The 24,781-nt window shown below is 37.9% G+C and overlaps 1 protein-coding gene across 3 annotated transcripts; it reads right to left on the bottom strand.

Moving 5' to 3' along the window:
• Positions 1-41: 41 nt before the first annotated feature.
• On the bottom strand, positions 42-22,877 carry LOC114311809 (large ribosomal subunit protein uL3m). 3 transcript variants are annotated; one of them, XM_082909000.1, is made up of 7 exons: positions 22,735-22,877; positions 16,424-17,043; positions 16,017-16,226; positions 14,977-15,081; positions 12,745-12,858; positions 8,655-8,858; positions 42-292 (listed from the first exon to the last, which is right to left on the bottom strand). In XM_082909000.1, exons 2-6 carry the CDS (start codon positions 16,802-16,804, stop codon positions 8,685-8,687), a joined length of 984 nt encoding a protein of 327 aa, XP_082765126.1. In that variant the 5' UTR covers positions 16,805-17,043; positions 22,735-22,877; the 3' UTR covers positions 42-292; positions 8,655-8,684. The 3 variants fall into 3 exon arrangements, with proteins under 3 accessions (XP_082765126.1, XP_028113781.2, XP_082765127.1); XM_028257980.2 differs by lacking the exon at positions 12,745-12,858 and having other exon boundaries at positions 22,735-22,871; XM_082909001.1 differs by lacking the exon at positions 22,735-22,877 and having other exon boundaries at positions 16,424-19,463.
• Between the last annotated feature and the right edge of the window lie 1,904 nt (positions 22,878-24,781).

The raw sequence follows: 24,781 nt of genomic DNA, 5'->3' as shown, positions 1-24,781 counted from the left end.
CTCTATCAAGCAGCAACTATAAAATTCAATGAGGCAAAATCTGACAAACAGTTTCCATGACATTATATTTCACAGGTAGTCACAGCTCACAACTGTTTGGAGATATGAAAAAATAATCAGAAAACAAGTCTAAGAAAGATCAGATCAAACCAAGTATCCCACCCCTCACAGCGAGGGAATTTAATACATTCAAAAGAAAAGAATATTAAATATGAATTGCTTTCCTCAAGTGTCTTGGCTTGTCAAACCTGTTGAGGCTAAGGACGGGGATGCATCATTCTCCAGTGCTTTACTGTTCACAGAACATAAAAAGTAGCTCATCAGTATAAATATATATATATATATATATCAATTCAATTTCAAATATAAGTCCTAGAGAACAGAGTGGAGCGGCATAAGTAAAGCAACGTTTGAGTAAAACAAACGTGAGAAAATAGCATCAAGTGTTCCAGGTACTAGTAACCAGAAAATGTGTGCTTATGTTGGCTCTCCATTAACCATTAGATTACTCTTGGTCTAAAAGGGGTCCTTAAAGAGATGTAGGCTGTTTAGTTGATGTTTTGCTGTTTATTTGGGTGGTGGGATGGCACCCCATCTTTTGTAATTCTCTGGATGGTTTCCATCCTTCTATTGTGTACAGATTTTTTTTTGTTTATACCATTTGCTTACTTGACCCAAAAATAATAATTTACAAAGAGAGAGTATCTTATCTTATCTTCCACACAAGTGTTAGACATGGGAATTCTTCAAAATTTATAGGAGGGAAAAAAAAAATCTACAATCTTTCATTTGAATTATCATATACCTAAAATATTGGATGGATATGATCTGCCATTGGGATTCGTCTGTATATTATGCATCCAAGTAATTGTTCAAGGGAATTTGATACTGTCGATTAATGTCAAAATGACTTCAACCACGCACTAGTCCATTACTCTAAATTGCAGGCTACCAAAGATCATTGACCAACCTTCCCTTGGACCACTAAATAGGGAACAAGGAACAGGAAACATTTTCTTTTCTCGAAAGAAAAATAGAGTAAAATGTCTGCTAATGGCTGTCACCAGACACCATGTATTTTCTTTTCATCATGAGATCATCTTTTCAACACGCTTAAATTCCTAAACTGAACAGTCATGAGCAAATTAATTTCCTTCAAAGAAAATCCACACCATTGGATATTAGGAGTGATGCAAAAGAACTCGCACACATGTTAATGACAATGTGAACTCACCCAAAAGAGCTAGCCAAGGAGAGATCATTTGGGTTCATTGCACCTACTTATGTACCCAAGATCGCTTATCCAAACTTCTGGTGTGAGAAAGGATTGTTACTAACTAGAGCCACCCACCCACAGGCTATTCCCTAGTGCCTAGAGTCATCCACAAACAGGAATATTCCCTAGACTTTCAAACAAGGTCATGCACACAGGTCAGATCTGACATCATAAGTAACAACCATGGGAACTCACCCAAAAGGACTAGGAAAGGAGTAGTCATTTGGATTCTTTGTTCCTGCTTATATGCCCAGCATCACTCATGTAAACTTCAGCTGTGGGGCAAAGGCGTAACAAACTCTTCACCTTTATACCCTCAGAGTCTCACAAGAAGGATGAGCACTAAAATTACCAACACGAACGCGATTCCCTAGTGGCCAACCTCACCCGCACACAGGGCAATATTCCCTGGACTTTCAGACATGGTCCCTGAGCCCACCCGGTCTCGCCAAAAAGGATTAGCCAGGGAATGTCATTTGGGTTCATTGTTTGTACTAATATACCCAAGATCACCTACGTAAACTTCCGTTGCAGGGCAAGGTCGTCACATATTTTTTTTTTTTGGTGATAAATAAACAACCTTTTATAAAAAAGTATCAAGACGATGCAAAGAATACAGAATTGAAACCCACAAAAGGCCGAAACAAAACTAACTAATCAAATCCTCCACAAAATCAACAAAAACCAAAACATTTGGATTGACTATACCCTTAACCCAACTATGCAGCACCAACAATAATCTACTTTCTAACCATGCAACGGAATGACACTCATCCTGAAACAAGCGCCTATTCCGTGCCAACCAAACCAACCAAAGCAAACAATGGGAAGAAAGCACCCAAGCCTTCCTGCGCCTCTTTCCCACCCTAGCCCCACCCCAACTTTGTAATACGCCCGACACAGAGACCAGTTGCACCCATACCAAGCCAAACAAAGCAACAACAAAATTCCAAAGCCTAGATGCAAACGGGCAATAAAGAAGCAAATGATCCACCGTTTCCGCATCCCTACAACACATACAACACCAATTGACCAACACGTGATGTCGCCGAATCAAATTATCAATAGTAAGAATACGACTCAAAGCAGCTTTCCAAACGAAAAAAGCCACCTTCGTTGGAGAACCCATCGCCCAGACACACTGCCAAGGAAACCCATCGTTACATATTAAGTTACAATAACCAATCCTAGACAATTGCAAAAAAAAAAAAAAAATTGATTCACCAAGTAAATTCTATATACAGTTGAGCTAGGCTTGACATATGTTTAAGTTAATGTGAAAGGTTGTACACTAATGAATGTACAACATTTAAAGTTGTCTTAGCATGTGCCCTAAGGGTACACGTTCACAAGATCCTATGTTTAAAGAGCTATCCCAAACTAAGGTACAATGGACTCTCTAACCAAGTAATTAACCATTCTATCATTCAAAAATAAATAGAGTTTGAAAAATCCTCACTAAATGTTAATTATCAAACAAATTGTAACATATATATAAAACATACATTCACATACAGAAATATGGATAAATATCTATACTATTATATAAAGCACACAACTCACTTGGTATGAACACTTTTCTCTCAACCATCCAACTCACACAAACCACCAACATTATTAAAAAAATAAAAAAATATTCTAATTAATTTTGAAACAAACATATCAAAAAAAGTTTATGAAAATAGAATTTGTAATTATAAAATAAGTTCTCCTATATTTAACGAAAATTCTTGTAGTTATTCATAGGCTTCATCATAAAATTTAAATAAAATTATATAATGTTTTAACATCACTTGTCTAAATTAACAAATTCCTACAACCATTTAAATTTCCGTATTGCATAAAACACTTTAAGAGATAAATACATCATCACATTACATCCTATTTAGTTCGCAATGCCTTATTAGGTAACTCTAAGCAGGGACGGAACTAGGATTCTAATTTTGGGGGGGCTAAAACACAAGCAACTCCTACTTTGAATCGTTTAAATACTAGGTCGTTCCCTTCAAGTGACGCGTTGCGCCTGCCTCCAGGTGTTACGAAAAGTGAGCAAGGGGCACTGCATCGATGCTTGGGTGTGGTGAAAAATGGGCAAAGATTCCCGCATTTTTCTGGACGAGCATGGGTAAAGAAGCTAGTCCAAGACTGTAGATTTAGGGTAGCCACTTGGAACATAGGAATCTTAACTGGTAAGACGATGGAATTGGTAGATATTATGATTAGGAGGAGAGTTAGTATAGCTTGTGTACAATAAACTAAGTGGACAGGTGAGAAAGCTAGGGAAATTGAGGATACCAGTTTTAAACTGTATTATAGTGGTAAGGATAGGCGTAGGAATGGGGTAAGAATCATAATTGCTAAGGATCACGTAGAAAATGTAGTGACGGTCATTAGGAAAGGGGATAGGATTATGTTAGTTAAACTAGTTATTGGAGGGAATATAGTAAACGTTATTAGTGCATACGCCCCTCAAGTAGGATTAGATGATCAGACTAAGAGGGATTTTTGGGAGCAAATGTATGAGGTCTTACAGGAGATACCCATAAGAGAGAACCTGGTGATAAGTGGAGATTTTAATGACCATGTAGGCAGAGATAAACTAGGCTATGAAAAGGTGCATAGTGGATACGGTTTTGGTGATAGAAATGAGACTGGAGAGAGTATCTTAGATTTTGCGTTGGCTTTTGACCTAGTGGTGGCCAATGCTTTGTACAAGAAGAGAGAGGAACATTTGATAACCTTTAAGAGTGGGTCAGTTAAGAGCCAAATAGATTACTTCTTAGTGAGAAAAGTGGACCGCCTAAAATGCAATGATTGTAAGGTGATTCCTGGAGAGCGACTGGCCTCTCAACATGGGATTTTGATACTAGATTTATGTTTTAAAGGGCAATACCAAACTAGGAAGGATGGTGGACGTCGTAAGATGAGATGGTGGGACCTAAAAGGGGATAAACTATAAATATTTAAGAATAGAATAGATAAGGAAGGTACTTGGGGCTTGGAAGATAATGCTAACACTATGTGGAACTCGATGGCCAATTGTACGAGGAGAATCTCAAGGGAAGTGCTTAGAGAGTCGAAAGGAACGGGACCCAGCTCTAGGAAAACTTGGTGGTGGAGGGAAGAGGTTCAAGCAGTAGTTAAGGTAAAAAAAGAGTGCTTTAAAAAATAGCAGAAGAATAGAATTGAGGAAAACTTTAAGAACTATAGATTGGCTAATAAGGAGGTCAAGAAAGTCGTGAGAGAGGCTAAGTTGAAAGCTTATGATGACCTATACACTAGACTAGATAGAAATGAGGGAGAGAAGAGAGTATACAAACTTGTTAGGATACAGGAGAGGAAAACAGAGATTTTAATCAAGTTAAATGCATAAAGAGTGAGGATTATAAAGTATTGGTGAAGGATGAACAGATTAAGGAAAGATGGAAGAATTATTTTGAGAAACTATTAAATGAGGAAACATGGAGGTACGGCAATAGGGGAAGAAATAGCCAGTAATACAATAAACCAAAACTATAGGTTCTATCGCAGGATTAGGAACTTTGAAGTGGAGATTGCACTTAAGAAGATTAAATCAAATAAGACTTTAGGGCCCGATGATATCCCTATTGAAGCTTGAAAGTGTTTGGGTAAAAAAGGGATTACTTGGTTGACTAAGTTGTTTAGCAAAATTTTGTTGACTAGGAACATGCCAAATGAGTAGAGGCAGAATATTTTAGTGCTAATCTATAAGAATAAAGGAGATGTCCAGAATTGCAACAACTATAGAGAACTCAAACTAATGGGTTATTTAATGAAAGTGTGGGAGAGGGTGATGGAACGCCGATTACGAGATATAACAGAGGTGTCAGAGAATCAATTTGGGTTTATGCTTGGTAAGTCAACAACGGAAGCGATCTATCTTTTAAGGAGAGTAATAGAAAAGTATAAAGAAAAGAAAAGAAAAGAGATATTTATATGGTGTTTATTGATCTTGAGAAAGCATATGATATAATGTCTCGGGATATAATATGGTGGATGTTAGAGAAGAAAGGGGTGACAAAAGGTTAGATTGATGTGATTAAGGACATGTATGAAAGAGTAGTGACCACTATTAGATCGCCTACTGGAGAGACAAATGAATTTCCCATCATTGTATGGTTATACCAAAGATCTACCTTAAATCTTTATCTTTTTGCTTTAGTTATGGATGAGTTGACGAAAAATATTCAGGATGATATGCCATGTTGTATGTTTTTTGCAGACAATATCGTGCTAGTGGATGAGACTAGAGAAGAAGTTAACACAAAGTTTGAGATTTGGAGAAAAACTCTTGAATCTAAAGGATTCCGGATAAGCAGAACTAAGACTGAGTACATGGAGCGTAAATTTAGCAAAAGTAACAATGAAAGCAGAGGAGAAGTGAAGATTGAGAACCAAAAACTGTCTACGAGTGAACATTTTCATTATTTAGAGTCGACTATCACAACAGTGGGAGAGATTGATGCGGATGTGACCCATAGAATTAAGACGGGATGGTGTAAGTGGAGAAGTGCGTCTGAGGTACTGTGCGATAAACGAATATCCACGAGACTAAAAGGTAAGTTATATAAAACGGCTATTAGACCAGCGATGTTGCATGAGATGGAGTGTTGGGCAACCAAGAAACAACATGTCGATAAGATGAGTTTGGCTGAGATGAGGATGCGAAGGTGAATGTGTGGCAAGACTAGACAAGACAGAATTAGAAATGAGTGTATTCGGGAATGGGTAGGAGTAGCACCGATAGAAGATAAGTTGAGAGAGAATCGACTGAGATGGTTTGGTCATATTCAACGGTGACCAACAAAGGCAGTAGTGAAGAGATGTGATGCTGTAACGATAGATGGAAGTGTTAGGGGATGGGGTAGGTCTAGATTAACGTTGGCTAGCGTTATAAATAGAGATATGAATTTACTTAATTTGACTAATGAAATGTCCTTTGATAGGGCCGCTTGGAGAAGAAGAATTCATGTAGCCGACCTCATTTGATGAGACTTAAAGCTTGGTTTGGTTTATAAAGTTTTAAAATACAATATCGATTTCTATCAACACAAAAATGTAAATAATATTTCTATCAACTAGACATTCTCTGTCAACACAGTTGAGTATAAAAATATGATCATATACTTGAACATATTCTTTGTCAGCAAAGCATTAACATACAAAAAAAAGTAACTATTACGATATGTCTTCATCTACTAAAATTAAGTCATTTGAAAAGATTGTGCTTGACACTTGTTTATGATATAAAAAACATTTATGATAGGCTCAAATCAAAACCTCAAACAATGTTTCTCAACAAATGTAATCAAGTAACTTGCTAGAAAATCATCTTCTATATAGTTTAGCCTGACAAATGTCATAGTTGAAAATGCGCATTCATATGCAAAATTGAAACATGTAAAATTAACACAATATTAATCAATTGATGAATAAGAGGTTAATTCATTTCAATAAGCAACATCAAATTTCACGCTCACAATTTTGGGAATGTTAAGCACATACAAAATTCTCGTTTCCATATGATGAACAAACAAGAATGGAAGCAAAAAAACGGACATAAACAAATTAAAGTGTGATGGAAAAACATCAATGACACATGGTCATAAAATAAGAATAGTAGGAAACAAGAACAAATATATATAATGAAAAACGTAGTAGCAAACACGAGATAAATATTGGATAAAATTCGACTAATTTTATACTCTAATTATGAGGGTGTGAAATACTCTAATTTTATAATTATCTTGTTTTGGAATTTTGGGGCTGCGACCACCCCTTAGATCCATCCATGATTGGAGGGACATATTTTTAAGTAGGACCAAGTGGATCTAGTAGGTTGGCTTACGTGGCATGACCTCAAGTAGAGGTGCCATGTGGTGCGACATGAATCGTCGAGATAAGGGTGGAGGGTAAAGCTTGGTCAACATATGATTCCTAAATTATGTAATCATGGTGAAATAGGGAACTACCTAAGTTGGCTAAGGAAAGGATACCAGAGAGGTTAAATCCAATCCAATTAGAAGAGTGTCCCCCCCTTGCTAGGCAAGTATATTCCTAGATGGAAAAAGAATATTTGTGTGTCCCATTAGGAGAGTGTCCCATATGTGTGTATGAGTTTTATAGCTTTTAGTATTCGTGCTATAGAGTATTATGGAGAGAAAGTTGTTGCAGCCTAATTAGCTTTCACTATCAACTTTTGATGCCCAATTAGGTGACCATTTAAATACACTATCAACTTTTGCAGCCTAATTAGGTAACCATTTTAAATACATTTTCAACTTTAGCAAGTATAAAATGTGAGGATGTGTCAAAATATTATTCAGGTCATCGGGATATTGATGAGGTTTTATGGGTTTAAAGTTCACTTGGCCATACCTAGGCTGCCCAGTCCACCTGTTGAGCACTGCTAAGTAGCACCCTTTGTAATAGTACTAATCTTCTTATAAAAGAGTACTTGCAAAAAAATCAAAAGGAAGCTGATCAAAAGGAAATTATAAATCCCCACACCATGTAGACTCCAAGGGATACAGCTTCCAACTCCATTTCTCATGTGTAATGGCAAAGAAGCAACAAGAAACTACTCCCTCCGTCCCATATTGTTGGTCCATCTTTCTCCCTTTTTTTTTTTTTGGTAAGTTAAATGTTTCTTATAAGATCCATCTTTCTCCATTTTGAAAAGTCAAAACATAAATAATGGAAATAAAAGGGGCCATATGGTAAATTACTATATTTTGATTTGATTTTACAGCAATAATTACATGTTCCACTAAAAAGTTGGAATTTCCAACAGGGACCAACATCGTGGGGCGGAGGGAGTAATATAACAGGGAATTTTAACCGCGTCTGTGTAACTCAAACATGTTAGCAAAATACTCAAAACACAGTAATTGCATTAGAAGATGGTAAATGATAGATACAAAATTCCCAGTATTCATGCAGAGATGGAAAAGCCCCCTGCACAAGCCTTACATGCTAACACATACTGCACACCTTTTTACATCTAATATTCAATTCTAGACAACAAAGCCCTTGGGTTGGCTAGTTGAAATTTTTTCCAATTACTAACCCTAAGCCATTTCATTTAAAAAAAAAAAAAAAAAAAAAAAAAAAAAAGGGAAGAAGAAGAAGAAGAAGAAATTCCGTACGATCAATTTTAATGAAGAAAGTGATGAATGGAGCCTACCTCACACCATAGACAAAACATATATTAAATACAAGAAAGAAACTTCACATGCCACAAATATAGAGATATTTATGCAGAGACAGGGCAAAGATAAGTGATATGCATATGCACATGGATAAGGAAGAAAAATATAAAACGTCAAGGGTTAACCTAACAACAAAGGAAACTCACTTTTTGAGGAATTCCCAGACCCAGCTCTGATTAATCTGCTGCCATAAACGGATCTACTTCCCCGAGATCAGCAACCAGAGGTTCCAACTCTTCTATGTTCTCATCTTCTGGGGCAAAATATGTAGGAAATGGAAGCATCGAAATATCTGGTTTTTTGTAAACAGCATCTTTTATAAACACAAAGTTTCCTTCAGCTCCTGGAACCTGCAAAAGAATAGCATCTCTGTAAGGATACACAAAGACTTAAAATAAATTAGCACCAAAAAAATAAAAAGTACTAGGCATTGGAAATTATCACAAGTTTTTTGGTTTCTGATATCAACTTGGCTGTATTGTTCACAATGGAATTCCTAGCATGCAAAGACTTCCATTGATTGAGTTTTCCTATGCATCTGTCTCATGATATTTTTGTCAACTATCAACTTATTTCTTAGTAGAGTACCATTGATGGTTATTCAAACTGTTAAAATCCACCTACTCTCCACCTACTTCACCCACTTAAACCTACTCCACTAAACCTAACCCACTACACCACTACCACCTCACCTACTCCACTAAACCTAACCCACTACACCACTACCACCTCACCTACTCCACTAAACCTAACCCACTACACCACTACCACCTCCACTTCACCTACTCCTTACCTACTACACACTCACCCTCTTCTATATATAGGAATCATGAATCATTGTAATAAAAATCAATATATCAATCAATAATAATACATACAATTTATTCTCTCTCTTTCTCTATACATTATTTCTTACATGGTATCAGAGCTGGTTTAAAACCTAGTATTTTCGCTTCCCCGGCGGGCGGCAACCTCACCTTAGCCGCCCGCCGGGCCTCAACCTATTCCGCTGATAAAATCAACAAAGATTTGTGCAACTGTAGTCATGTGTGAGGCTGATGGAGAAGAATTCTTCACCTCATATGACGAGACAGTCTGGAACTGGAAACACTGCAACATTCTGCTCTGGAATTCTGCAGCAGCTAGATTATAGCTTGGTTGAGTGCCAAGCTTTGGTTCTTCCACCCACTCTTGAACTTGCCCAGCAAAGTGTGAAGGTTCATGCTTGTGTTGGAGGGACTAGTGTGCGCGAAGATCAGCGCATTCTCTCCAGTGGGGTTCATGTTGTTGTTGGCACTCCTGGTCGTGTGTTTGACATGTTGCGGAGACAATCACTTCGCCCTGTTTACATCAAAATGTTTGTCTTGGATGAAGCTGATGAAATGCTGTCACGAGGTTTTTAAAAATCAGATCTATGATATTTTCCAGTTGCTGCCACCCAAAATCCAGGTTGGGGTGTTCTCTGCCACAATGCCACCAGAGGCTCTTGAAATCACCAGGAAATTCATGAATAAGCCTGGAAAGAGAAAAAGCTCATGCTAGGATTTGCGAAGTGATTCGCTGTAGGAATTTTGGCTTTGGATGAAACCCTTACCATACTCCACTCATTCTCTCCAACTGTTCTAACTTTTTATTTTTATTATTATTATTATTATATCAAATAATCAATGCACTCATGTTCTCCACTAACAGTGTCCACTTTTGACCCAAACCATTTTCAATCCATCATTTCTCCTTCACCTTTTGCACCCCACTCACCGACTCTCTCTCCACTTTATCACATGGGTTTGTCCCTCTCTCTCCTCCATTTGATTTCAAAAATCACTTATTTTTATTTATTTTTTCCTAGTCACTTTTCCTCTTTTTTAAATACCCCACTTTATTTTGAAACAATCGCACTGATGTTTTTCATATAATCCATCTATAAATATTTTTTATCTATTTTCTTTCTCCCTTGTTTTCTTTCATTTTATTTTTATTTTTTCAACAAAACACTCCCAAAAAAAAAAAAAAAAAAAAAAAAACAACAACAACATTTTACAAACTTGTCATTTCTTCATGCCGGGGATCAACCCCGATCAGCATTTTACACCATAAAAAAAAAATAAAAATAAAAAAAATAAAAATAAAAAAACACAAAACAAAACAAAACACAACCAACACAAATCGGAACAGTGGGATTTTTCTTCTCGCCTATTCCGCCGGTCTTTTCTTCTTGCCACCGTCTTGGGCGGCCCTTGCCGGTGTTGCCTCCGTATTTCCCACTCCACTGGGCATGATCACTACTCCCTGCTCCTCCACTGCAGCATATGGCGGCCCTCCAAATCGGAACATAAAACTGGCCTTCCGCTTCAGCTCCTTGTTTTCCGCCTTTAGCACACTTATCTCTGCTCGCGCATCCTTATACATGTGTTGGAGCAGAGCCAGTTGGGCGTTTAACTGCTGCACCTCATTTGTCCTACTCTGCAGCCGGTTTGACAAATTTGTAACCGCAGTCATGGTTTCCACACATGACTTCAAGGTAAACTGATTGGCCTCCACATCCGACTGCACCGCCATTTTTTGCTCCACCGACCGCATCGGAAAGTTCAACGGAGCAAAACCAGAGGTGTTTGGTTGAGGTTCACTGGCCACCGCACCAGTTATTTCTCTTGTGGACTCATTCAGTTCTGGAAAGAGCGTAAGTAGCCCACGGGAAGAGGGGGCCATGTTCTGGTTAGCTGGACGGGAAGAAGAGGCCATGTTATGGGTTGCAGAGTGTTTCAGAGAAGGGTTGGTTACAGAGTGTTTCAGACTGCAAAGGTTCAGAGGTTTCAGACTGGTTTGTTATGCTTCCCAACCTCAGCCTCCGCTTCGATTTATAAAGACCCTGACGAAGCGGCAGACACGCGCATCATGCGCCGCTCGACGCTCGCCGACAATATGGGCGCGCCTTTTGATGGCACGTCTTTTGATGGCACGCCTTTTGATGGCACGCCTTTTGATGAATTGGGCACGCCTTTTGATGGCACGCCTTTTTGAAAGATTGGGCACACCTTTTGAGGGTGCGACTTTTTAAGGGTCCGACAAGACTCTGTAAACTGTCCCGACATTGATTCCGGTTAGCTCCATCAAGGGTCCGACAAGACTCTGTAAACTGTCCCGACATTGATTCCGGTTAGCTCCTTTATGGGTCCGACAAGACTCTGTAAACTGTCCCGACATAGATTCCGGTTAGTTTCTACAAGGGTCCGACAAGACTCCGTAAACTGTCTTCTACAACGGTCCGACATGACCCCATAAACTGTCTTCTACAACGGTCCGACATGACCCCATAAACTGTCTTCTACATCGGTCTGACACCGCCATCCAGTGTCCTCTACACCGTTATGACACCACCATACAGTGTCCTCTACATGGTTATGACACCCCCATACAGTGTCCTCTACAATGTTATGACACCACTATCCAGTGTCTTCACCAATGGTCTGACACGACCATACAGTGTCTCTTATCCTCTTTTATTTTTATGTATTTTCTTATTTTGTTACTCTCTCCAAACTCAAGTTGGTTAGTTCCTATCCCCCTTGAGTTTGCGGGGGGCTGTTAAAATCCACCTACTCTCCACCTACTTCACCCACTTAAACCTACTCCACTAAACCTAACCCACTACACCACTACCACCTCACCTACTCCACTAAACCTAACCCACTATACCACTACCACCTCACCTACTCCACTAAACCTAACCCACTACACCACTACCACCTCCACTTCACCTACTCCTTACCTACTACACACTCACCCTCTTCTATATATAGGAATCATGAATCATTGTAATAAAAATCAATATATCAATCAATAATAATACATACAATTTATTCTCTCTCTTTCTCTATACATTATTTCTTACACAAACATTCATCATGGGGATCTTTAAAAAAGAGGGGTATGAAGGTGAGCTCATATCTTTTGGCATTTTGTGCCGAAGACCTAAGATCAAATCTCGCCGTCATCAGCATTGGGAGTTTTATGGTCATGGGGAGGGCATCCCTCCATTGTGTAGAACATTAATATTGGATCGCAAGAAAAATAAATGATAAATAAGGGGTGAAGGAGTAGGATATCAGCAGTGTCAGGATTCTGTTGGACTGCCAGCATATCAATAGTTCACATAGGCAGAACACAACCCCTTGCCTTTTAACTCAGATTCTAAGCATTCACATCAGAAAGATTAAAAGGATAGAAAAATCATACTTGGCCTCTCACCCACATCAAGTTCCTTGCTGGGTCTATTTTGTAAACCCAAACATTCTTCACTGTCCGTTGCTTGCCACCCATGCGCCCAGGCATCTTTCTGCCTTTGAAAACCTATTCAAACAACATATTAAGAATGTAAGCCATAATATACATCCACAGTAAAACTACTGTTCACAAAGAAAAAGTTTGAAGGAACTTTCTTCCCCCACTTTCTTCCTTCAAGAGAGATGTTTGAACACACCCTTTTCCAAATTCAAAACAAAATTTGACGTACAACATTCTAAACAAACCCAAAGTGACACCTTAAAATAATTTCCCCATTCACCACAAAAATTTAAATAAATAAATAAATAAAATGTTTATGTTTATGATAGTAGGGTATGCTTCTGCCACGATATTTTGTATGGTCATTGTCCTTTGATGGAGTTTCTTCCTGATTTGCGTTGGATTACAGTGGATAAAAAAGTTGTGGCAGATTTTATCTGCACTTCTACTACAGGAGTTTTATGGACACCCAATTTAATAGGGCATTTAGACTGTGACATGGAATTTGTTGGGGCCCTTCTAAGGAGATTCCAAGGATATCATGGCTTGAAGACCTTTGACGTGTTCTTGGTGAGTTCGTTCGTTCTACATTTCTTTTTGGAAGATGGGGGGTTCATATTTTCCTTGAAAAGGAACATGCCATTGTAAAGCTCCAAGCAAGCCTATTTTGGAACTTAGATTTGGGGAGAGATTTGTGGAGTGAAAAGTAAATGAAATACAAGCTAATGTTCTTCACAAATCTTTCCCTTTTTCTTTTCCCTCAACAAATCCAAGATCCAAACACAACATAAGACAAATTTTTTGCTTAGACGGCGGGTAGGGAGTCCATTTAACTCTGGATAACCCTTGGTTGAGGGAAGTTTTTGCAGAATAGTGTTACACGCGCAAGTAGGTGGGGGAGGCTACAAAACAAACGACCCTTTTTTTGGTGTTGAGTGGGTGATGTCCCATACAATTAAGGACATGTTTGCCTCTTGGAGATATATGGATGCTTGAGAGGCATATATGTGTTTTTTCGTGTTTATGGAAGGAGAGAAATAGCAGTTTTGTTTCAGAATGAGGAAAGCTCTATCCTATGCTTGAAGGGAAACCTTCTCGTGTCCCTTTGTCTTGGCTTAGAGTTCTTTCCTTTTGGTCTTAATTGTTTCAGGGGGAACCATATGTTTCTGTAGAGATATAGTGGTATAGTCTTGATGTACTTCATTCATACAGGATTAGTATCCCAATTTTGGCACCTCTTCTAATAAAGTTACTTATATCTAAAAGAATTAAGTCCCAGGCTTTTCATTTAATGTCATTTGTTACTAGTTTGTCTCTATAAGTTAAATATTTGTGTAGGGGTAATGTGAATCACTTAATTTTAAGGTGTTAATGTTTCTTCCTTCATTAAGACCAAAATAAACTCTCACAGTATAATGGAAATTCACTACAGAGAGACATTTTCATTTAATGTCATTTGTTACTAGTTTGTCTCTATAAGTTAAATATTTGTGTAGGGGTAATGTGAATCACTTAATTTTAAGGTGTTAATGTTTCTTCCTTCATTAAGACCAAAATAAACTCTCACAGTATAATGGAAATTCACTACAGAGAGACATTCTTGGATCTTACTGAAAACTTGGAAATCACTATCTTCTTGATCCTTCTTGCATTTTTGTTACATATCCACTTTTCGTTCTATATTTCCTAAATTATGCATTCTATGTTTCCGATGGGATGGGATCTGGTCAGATAACTATGCTTCTAGACAACATTCAAATAAGATTATCTTCATAAAAATAAGAAGAAAAGGCCAAAACAATTCATCTTCTGGATACAATTAAGGTAAAGCATCTAATCCATATGAGCTAGTGAGATTCTGTTTAAACTGGATCTCTGTAACTGCCTCCCCAAAATCTTGGTTGTCTTTGTTTCTTTCTTTTGTGTGTGTGTGTGTGTTAGGGGCAACTCCTCTAGTGAGCAGGCAACTCCTCCACATTAACCCAAAAGTTAACAGTAAGACAGTTTTTTACTTTACATTTCCTAATAATAGCCAAATTGCGTAGATTTGCTCATGGATGAACCAATTAATAATGAATTTCCAATGAAAAACAATAAGCTGCTAAAAAGTGAAGTAATAATTAGACATCCAATACCCATTCAGTTTTAAATGAAATTTCACCAAACAAGAAGGGGTGCACACACCTTTCCAGGAGCATCCCTTTGACCAGTAGAACCAATACTTCGATGTGACAATGATGCACCATGAGATGCAGGATTTCCTTTCATTCCCCATCTTTTCATCCCACCCTGGCAATAAAACAAAAACAAGTTACTAATTTAATACAGAGTATGATCTTTCTCACTGCATGAACAAGGCTTTCAAGCAACATATTTTATGGAAAGATCGCTCTCCTGAAGAAGCAACCTCCTATACACCTCCCAAAAGCAACCTCAAAGAATTGACATACCCATCGCATTTCGAGAGCTGAGAAGTCAACCACTCTCTGTAAACCCATACATCATTCTTCCAGACCAAAACTACTGATATTTTCCATGTGCACAATTACACTCTAGCTAATTCACTTAAAATTTGGCACCAGTTAATTAGCATCTATACTGTATTTCACTATTTTCACACAAATTGGCATGTTATGTTCTTGCCGTGGCTATGCTACATACATTGGGGGTGTTTGGGAATAGCACTAAAAGACAAAATAGACTAAAATAGCCAATAAGACAAAATGTCACATCAAATCTCTAATCATTTCACTTTTTCTCCTACAAACATCACATTCAACTACAAAAAAATCCAACTATCTTCCCAAACACAAAAATTTTAGCCTCCTAAAATAGCCAAAAACTAAAATAGCCTACTAAAATAGCAACTTTCCAAACACCCATATTATGCCCAATAATTTGTGGGTTTGATAGTTGTAACTACTGCAAGTAAGACAATAAAAGTTAATCAACAATGATATATGTCCTGGTGAGAATCCATTAGTGTGTTCCTGGGTTCAGTAAATATGATCCCAGTTGATGAGTTAGTCATTTATGCAACCAATAACTGAAAGTTGAAACATGAAATGGAACACTAAAAATTTGGAGCAATGCCCTAAGGCTGTTTAATAGTGTAGCTGTTGATGATAAACATTGAAAGGGGATTAAAAGAAAAATGAAGAAGCAAACGGGAGAAGATTGGGAGGAGGAGGAGGAGGATAGCAAATGAAGAGCAAGAAATTGACCTGAAAACCTTTCCCTCTTGTAATTCCAGTGACATCAACAAACTGGCCAGGAACAAAATGGCGAACACCAACGGAAAAACCAAGAGGAAGAAGTGCGTCCTCTGAGACTGGGAATTCCCTCAATTTCCTCTTCATTGGAACACCCTGAGCTCTGAAATGACCCACTTCAGGTTTCGTCAAATGTTTTTCTTTCTTATGCCCGCAACCAATCTAGCAAACACACCAAATCTTTATTGATATTTCAACAACACAAACAAACAAACAAACCCAGTATACAAATTTCAAAACAGAACAAAAAAAAAAACCCTCTTTTTTTTAAGGGGGAAAAAAAAGAGCAGATTATATAACATTAATTAAGTAATTGAACAAGGCATGGTTAGAGTGAGTGAGAGAGTGAGTGACGGAACCTGAAGAGCAGAGATTCCTTCATTTTGGGGGGTCTTGACTTGAGATACGATGTTATCGTCCAACCAAAGAATGCTGATGGGAACCCTGGCCCCCCACTTGTCCCAAAGTGCGGTCATTCCACACTTGACAGCGATGACGCCGGTTCTCTTCGAATTGGGAGTCATAACTCCAGGTTTAGGCTCGATGATTCGAGTGTGGGATTGATTCATGTCACATGATTCATTCAGAGCACTAAAGCTGCTGCTGCTGCTTTTGAAGAAGAGGAGGGGGGTTGTGGTGGTGGTGGTGGTGGGTACTGTATGAGTTGAAGAATAATGTATTCTTGGACTGATAGAGAATAGACGGAGGTGATAAATGAGGCCTCTAGATGTGGTTGACATGGCAAATAATCTCGAATCGAATAAGTAATTGATCACTCTCTCTCTCTCTCTCTCTAGCTTAGCTTTGGGAGATAGCAAAGCTCATCAAATCGAATACTCTTGATAAGGGTTTCAAGTTTCAACAAACCAGACCAAGGTATTGCTGCTGCTTTTCGGCGAGAGAGAGAGAGAGAGACAAAGCTCCAGTAGGGGCCAGTCCGGCAGCCCTATTTATGGACCAAATAAAAATTTCCCAAGTCCTAAAAAAGTAGAGAGCTCAAAATTCAAAAATACTGTAGACAAGCAATTATAAATGCAAGAAATAAACAGTTAACAACAAGAAACACACAGCCACAATTGGTGCATTATCCTAGAATAGCCCTAAACCCTATAATTCGAAAGGTATTGATACAACATTGTTTTCATGGATGCCTCTTTTATGAGGACAAGTTTTATTTAAAAACGTAAAATTTATATCTAAATCAAGTGAAAGACAATGAGAGAGAGAGAGAGAGAGAGACAGAGAGAAAGAAAACTAGAGATGCTAGGGCATAACGATGAAACAGAAAAATCGAAGAGAAAATTTAGATTTAGTCAATACAAATACTTAGATACATACAAATATAATGCACGAGAGAGAGAGAGAGAGAGAGAGAGAGAGAGAGAGAGAGGAGGTGTTATGATTTAGGAAGTTTTGGATTCAGTTAGCTCAGTTGGCAGCTGAAATTCAGGAATTCAATTTGAGAGGGAGAATTAGTTTGAGAGCTTGTTTAATTGTTGGGGGGTTAGTTAGTTGGTTAGGAGGTTTGTTAGTTAGTTAGTATTGGATAGGGTTATTCCAGCTGTATATAGCTATGGTTGAGGGGAAAAAGGGGTATTGGATTGTAATCAAGTTTTATGAGAAAAGGGTGAATGGACTCCAAATTTAGTTTTTCATTTTCTCTCTTCTTTTTCTTCAATTACTACTTTCTTCTTTCATAGTCATATCAATTGGCATCAGAGCAAGGCTATTCTTGGCCTGCAAGAGAGATTCCACAGAAATGGAAAATGGGACTAGGGCACAAGAATCAAAAAAAAATCGATGAAGCAATACGAACTCTTAAAGACAGCAGTGATAGGCAAGCACGGGATATCAGAGAGATCAGAAATTCATTGAAAGATGTGAATGAAATCAAGGAATTAATTTTTGCCATGAATGTCAAGTATGATCAAATGGCAAATGGAGTTTTTGGAAATCATCCAGAAACCATGGAAGCTTCTCAGGTTCGTTCGGATTCATCTCAATTATCTACTTTCTTCAATACCAGATATGCAAAAATTGATTTTCCAAGATTTTTTGGGGAAGATGCCATTGAATGGTTATATAAATGTGAGAGATTCTTCGATTATAACTCGGTTGAAAGTGCAAATAAGGTGAAACTAGCCATTTTGCATTTAGAGGGTAAGGCCCTTCAATGGTACCAATGGTTTGAGAAATGTCATTGCCAGATTAATTGGGATCTGTTCAAACAAGGAATTATTTCTAGATTTGGGCCCAATTCTTATGAAAATGCAATGGGTGATCTGACCAAATTAAGGCAAACAACCACTATGAAGGAATATCAGGAACAATTTGAGATTCTGGAAAATAAAACCAATGATTTACCAGAAGCTTTTTTCATTAGTTGTTTCATCAGTGGGTTAAGAGAAGACATTAAGGCAGGGGTGTTAATGTTCAGGCCTACTACTATAGTTTAGGCCATTGGATTGGCTAAAATGCAGGAGGATAGCATTGAAGCCAAAACAAGAAGAGCAAAACAAGGGAATAGAGTGGGAGAATCTACTTTTTCCCATCAAGCCAAACAAAGTCCATTTATGAATCCTGTGAAGAAAGAACTACCAAAGGACTAGGAAGAAAAAAAAGCCAAAGGATTATGTTTCAAATGCAATGAAAAGTATACAAGGGGCTATATCTATAAAAAGAAGCAATTATATGCTCTGGAGGATGAACAAGAAGATCAGGAACAAGTGGAAGAGGAGGGTGAAGATGTGGATGAAGACCAGATTCCAGAAGAGGAATTACAGATTTCTATTAATGCCCTGTCTGGCTCTATTTCCTATAGAACTATGAGGGTAAAAGGCAATGTCAAGAAAAGGCTAGTCATGATCCTAATAGACTCAGGAAGTACTCATAATTTCCTAAGTCCAAAAGTAATCAAGAGAGTTGGGATAATGGCCTCAGAGACAGACCCATTACCAGTTTCAGTTGCTGATGGAACCAAACCAATGAGCACAACAATATGGAAAGGATTTTGGTGGGAAATGCAAGGTACCGAATTTCAAGCTAACATGAGGATTTTGCAACTCAAGGGCTGTGACATGGTTTTGGGAATTCAGTGGTTAGCAACATTGGGTCCAGTGAAATGGGATTTCAAGAATCTTAGCATGGGGTTTCAGTTGAATGACAAAAGGCATGTGCTAAGGGGAGGAAAGAAAAAAGAATTGACAGTCATTTGGGCTAATAAGATGAAAAAGATAATTTAGAAACAAGCACATGGAGTTGTAGCTTAGGTGTACTCTCTTCAAGCTAAATGTAATGAACTAGAAGATACATTGCCACCAGACTTGGAAGCATTATTGGCTGATTATGAAGATATTTTCCAAGAACCTAAGACCCTTCCTCCAACCAGAGCTTCATGACCACTGCATACCATTAAAACCAAGGACAGAACCTACCAATATCAGGCCCTACAGGTATCCCTATTTCCAAAAGACTGAGATTGAAAAACAGGTTAGCGAGATGTTAATTTTAGGAATTATTAGAACCAGTGTTAGTCCTTATTCTTCACCTATGCTATTAGTTAAGAAAAAGGATGGGAGTTGGAGAATGTGTATTGATTATTGAGCCCTAAATAAAGCTACTATGAAGGATAAATTTCCTATTCCTATTCCTATTATAGATGAACTCCTTGATGAATTGTGTGGTGCTAAGTATTTCACTAAGCTGGATTTGAAATCTGGTTATCACTAGATAAGGGTAACTCCTGCAGACATTTACAAAACTGTATTTAGAACCCATGATGGACATTATGAGTTCATGGTAATGCCATTTGGGTTAACAAATGCCCCATCTACTTTTCAAAGCTTGATGAATGAAGTTTTCAGGCCTCACTTAAGGAAATTCATCTTAGTATTTTTTGATGACATTTTAGTATACAGTAGTACATGGACCAATCATTTGCAAGCTACTTTGCAGTTGCTGCGAGTTCACCAACTGTTTGCCAAAAGGTCCAAGTGTGTGTTTGGTAAAGAGGATGTAGAATACTTGGGCCATTTGTTTTCAGGGGAAGAGGTTTCTGCTGAACCAACCAAAATTACAGCTATGACTAGTTGGCCTGTACCTGCTACTTTAAAGGAACTAGGAGAATTTCTTGGCCTTACAGGATACTATAGACGGTTTGTTCAGGGTTATGGAAAAATTTGTTCTCCACTCAATCAATTACTCAAAAAGGATTCCTTCCAATGGAACTCAGAAGCTGCAGTGGCATTTGAACAACTTAAGGCAGTAATGACCACAATACCAGTTCTGGCTTTGCCTAATTATACTAAAGAATTTGTGGTGGAATCAGATGCATCGGGAAAAGGCTTAGGGGTTGTGCTAATGCAAGAGGGACATCCGATAGCTTTTTAGAGTAAAGGCTTATCTGCACAGGATCAACTTTTATCTACCTATGAAAAGGAATTACTGGCAGTGGTCTTGGCTGTACTCAAATGGAGGCATTACCTTTTGGGTAGGAAATTCCTTTTTAGAACAGATCACCAAAGCTTAAAGTACCTATTGGAGCAAAGGGTGGGCACCCCATTCCAACAGAAGTGGGTCACTAAATTGTTGGGTTATGATTATGAGATCGTTTACAGATGTGGAAAGGAGGATAGGACAGCGAATGCTTTGTCTAGGAGGGAGGATACAACAGATAACCCTGCTACTTTGCATGCTATCACTTTTGTGTCTACTAGTTGGTTAGTTGAAATTAAGCAAAGTTGGATATCTGATCCAGTGGTGCAACAACTCATTGTTGATTTGATTCTTGATCATACTTCCCATATGGGTTATCGTTGGGAGCAAGGGATTCTGACCTATAAAGGCAAATTGGTGGTAGGGAACATGCCTCAGCTCAAGATCCAGATTATGGAGGAATTTCATTGCTCTGCAGTAGGTGGGCATTTAGGGATTGATAAAACCACTGAGAGAATTCAAAGAACTTTGTATTGGAAAGGGTTAAAGAAAGATGTTTCGAAGTTGGTTTCTGAATGTGACATTTGTCAAAGGTTTAAGAGTGAAAATGTGAAATCACCTGGATTGTTACAGCCTCTTGCTATTCCAAATCAAGTTTGGGCTAATATCTCTATGGATTTTATTGAGGGCCTTCCCAAATCACACGACAGATCTGTTATATTTGTGGTCGTCGACAGGTTAACTAAGTATGGCCATTTCATGGCACTTTCACAACCATACACAGCCAAAAATGTTGCTCAAGTGTTCCTGGATCAAGTTTACAAATTACATGGACTGCCCTCATCTATTGTATCCAATAGAGATGCAGTCTTCACTAGCAATTTTTGGCATGAGCTTTTTACTTTGCAAGGTTGCAAATTGTGTTTAAGTTCCGCTTATCATCCACAAACTGATAGCCAGACAAAGATCTTAAACAAGTGCTTGGAGAACTATTTACGATGCATGACAGGTGACTGTCCTAGGAACTGGGCTAAGTGGCTTTCTTTAGCTGAATGGTGGTACAACACTTCCTACCATTCAGCCATCAAAACCACTCCATATTATGCTATTTATGGCCAAGATCCACCAGACCACACCTTCATTGCTTCCAACCCCACTGCTGTGGCTGAGGTGGATAATTGGATACGGGAAAGAGCTGCAATTCTCAGAATGTTAAAGGACAATCTGCATCAAGCTCAACACAGGATGAAGCATTATGCTGATACGCATAGATCCGACCGTGAATTTGAACCACATGACTGGGTTTACTTGCGGCTGCAACCTTATAGGCAGTCTACTTTGGCATTACACAGGAATATGATGATTGCTCCTAGATTTTATGGTCCATTTCAGTTTGTGGCAAGAATTGGAAAGGTTGCTTATCAGCTCCAGCAACCTGCTTCTGCCCACATCCATCCCGTGTTTCATGTTTCTTTGTTAAAGAAAAAGTTGGGTCAGCACAAAGTCGCACAGCCTGCATTGCCCCCAGTCGCACCTGATGGTACTGTCCAAATGGAACCTGTGGCAGCGCTGGACAGACGTATGGGTAAGAGGAACAACAAGGCTGTGGCTCAACTCCTCATTCAGTGGTCTCACTCATTTCCAGAGATGCTACTTGGGTGGACTACCAGGACATCATTACCAAATATCCCCATTTCCAGCCTTGAGGTCAAGCCTGTTTTTAAGGGGTGGGAAATGTTATGATTTAGGAAGTTTTGGATTCAGTTAGCTCAGTTGGCAGCTGAAATTCAGGAATTCAGTTTGAGAGGGAGAATTAGTTTGAGAGATTGTTTGATTGTTGGGGGGTTAGTTAGTTGGTTACGAGGTTTGTTAGTTAGTTAGTATTGGATAGGGTTATTCCAGCTGTATATAGCATATAGCTACGGTTGAGGGGGAAAAGGGGCATCGGACTGTAATCAAGTTTTATGAGAAAAGGGTGAATGGACTCCAAATTTATTTTTCCATTTTCTCTCTTCTTTTTCTTCAATTACTGCTTTCTTCTTTCATAGTCATATCAGGAGGAGACCTGGGTGGATATAAAAGAGAGTTGAGAGAGGCAGAGGAGGTACTCTAGCTAGTCAAGAATGAGGAAAACATAAATCCAAAAGATACATAGACAAAACACAAAAGAGAGATTCACAGGAGAGAGAGAGAGAGAGAGAGAGAGAGAGAGAGAGATAGGAAAAATAGGACTCACCGGAAACAAGTTGGCCGAAACCGTCGTCGAGAAAGTGAGAGGTGAAGCGGCAACAGAGAGAGAGAAGCTACACGCAGTGACTGAGAAACTAACCCTATTTATATGTAAGATTTTGTTTAACTTTTTTTTTATTTTTTGGCCATAAAAGAAAAAAAAATAAAAAATTATACACTCTGTTTTAAAATATGTATAATAATCTTAGAGAAAAATAAAAACGGAAAAATGGAGGGGAGCACCACAAATAATAAATAAAAAGTCTTTGCAATTTTTAATTGACTTTGGATATATATTACACTACAAATTATTTACAAAAAATATATATTATAAATATTAATAATTAATATTATAAACTTTTTCACATAATAACTATTTAAAAACTACATTGAACAATAATTTCCCTTATAAATTACACGAATACATGCTTTTTTTCTTTTTGGAATTTGTTATTCAGATGTGAAGGATTAAAAACTTTTTAAGAAATAAAAAGTTTTTATTAGAATATAAATTAAAATTAAAAGAATCCCTTGATTAGTAAGGAGGTTAATAGAATGGGACTAATTTTTTGTTTAAAATTGAAAAAGTAAGATGTTTATTGTGTAGTATATTGGGTTATTTGTTTTAGTTAGACATTTTTTTTTTTTGATAACTCAGGGTGTCCGGATCAGTTTGTGCGGACCTCGACTAATCTCTAAAGGATCAATCCCACCGTCCACTAGCGGGGACTAGCGGGGGGCCATTTAACTAATCCACATTTAAAGCCAGAGCAAAGCTAAAGCTCCGTATGGACTAATCCCACCGTCCATTAGCGAGGGCCCATTTAAAGCAAGAGCAAAGCTAAAGCTCCGTATATCCCACCGTCCACAGTCCACTAGCGGGGCTCATTTAAAGCAAGAGCAAAGCTAAAGCTCCGTATATCCCACCGTCCACTAGTCCAATCCCACCGTCCACTAGCGGAGGCCCATTTAAAGTAAGAGCAAAGCTAAAGCTCCGTATATCCCACTGTCCACCGTCCACTAGCGGGGGCCCATTTAAAACAAGAGCAAAGCTAAAGCTCCGTATATCCCACCGTCCACCGTCCACTAGTGGGGGCCCATTTAAAGGTAGAGCAAAGCTAAAGCTCTGTATGGGACTAATCCCTGTGGGACCAATCCCACCGTCCACTACCGGGAGCCCATTTAAAGTTAGAGCAAAGCTAAAATTGATAGCACCTAAGAGGTTTTGAACCTGAGACCTAAAGAGGAGCAAACTCCTAAGTCCCAAGCCTCCACTAATAGGCCAACCCTTGAGGGTTTTGTTTTAGTTAGACATGAGTTATGATATCTTTCTCTTTTCTTTTTGTTGTTTTTGTTTTTGTTTTTTTATGTTGGTTCGAAATCTGATGTTGCTAAGTGGATTGTTTTATGTTTAAGATGAAAACATTAAATAAATTAAATGAACCTAACGCATGTCAATTGTTTGTTTTCAGTACAATTATGCGTTATGTAAGAGCATCTCTATGCTTTTTTTTATTTTAGCTTATCACTTTTTTAAATACATTTTCCAAAACTCTCTATATTTTTTTATATATTCTATTTAAAATCTTTAAAAAAATTAACTAAATACACAAAATAAAAATTCAGTACATTTTCATATTTTTATGTATTTATTGAAATTTTTTCCTTTCTATATTCTTTTTACAATCTTAAAAAATTAACTAAATATAAAAATTCAATACATTTTCGTATTTTTATGCATTTATTGAATTTTTTTTGTTATTTCTCTACAAATATTTCCTTTTTTATGTGCATTTAGGTTTGGACCATCTAATTTTTTTGGGACTAAAATGTAAAAATAAAAATCACTAATTTAAAAACTCAAAACCAAACAAATTGATTTTTTATTATATTTTTGGTCAAGCATTCTTTGTTTTCTCACTATAGCTCACAATTATGTATGCAATATTTAAGAGAGGAAAATTATTTTGTTCACATATCTAATCATGTGTGTGAACAAAACATACAATAAAAGGAGATGCACCTAGTTGATGTAGAAAACTTTATTAATTTAA

This window comes from Camellia sinensis, chromosome 15 (assembly GCF_055761805.1).
Source record: "Camellia sinensis isolate YWXY chromosome 15, ASM5576180v1, whole genome shotgun sequence".
NCBI lineage: Eukaryota > Viridiplantae > Streptophyta > Magnoliopsida > Ericales > Theaceae > Camellia > Camellia sinensis.
The sequence above is the reverse complement of the archived record's forward strand: the minus strand, read 5'-3'. Positions and strand labels throughout refer to the sequence as shown.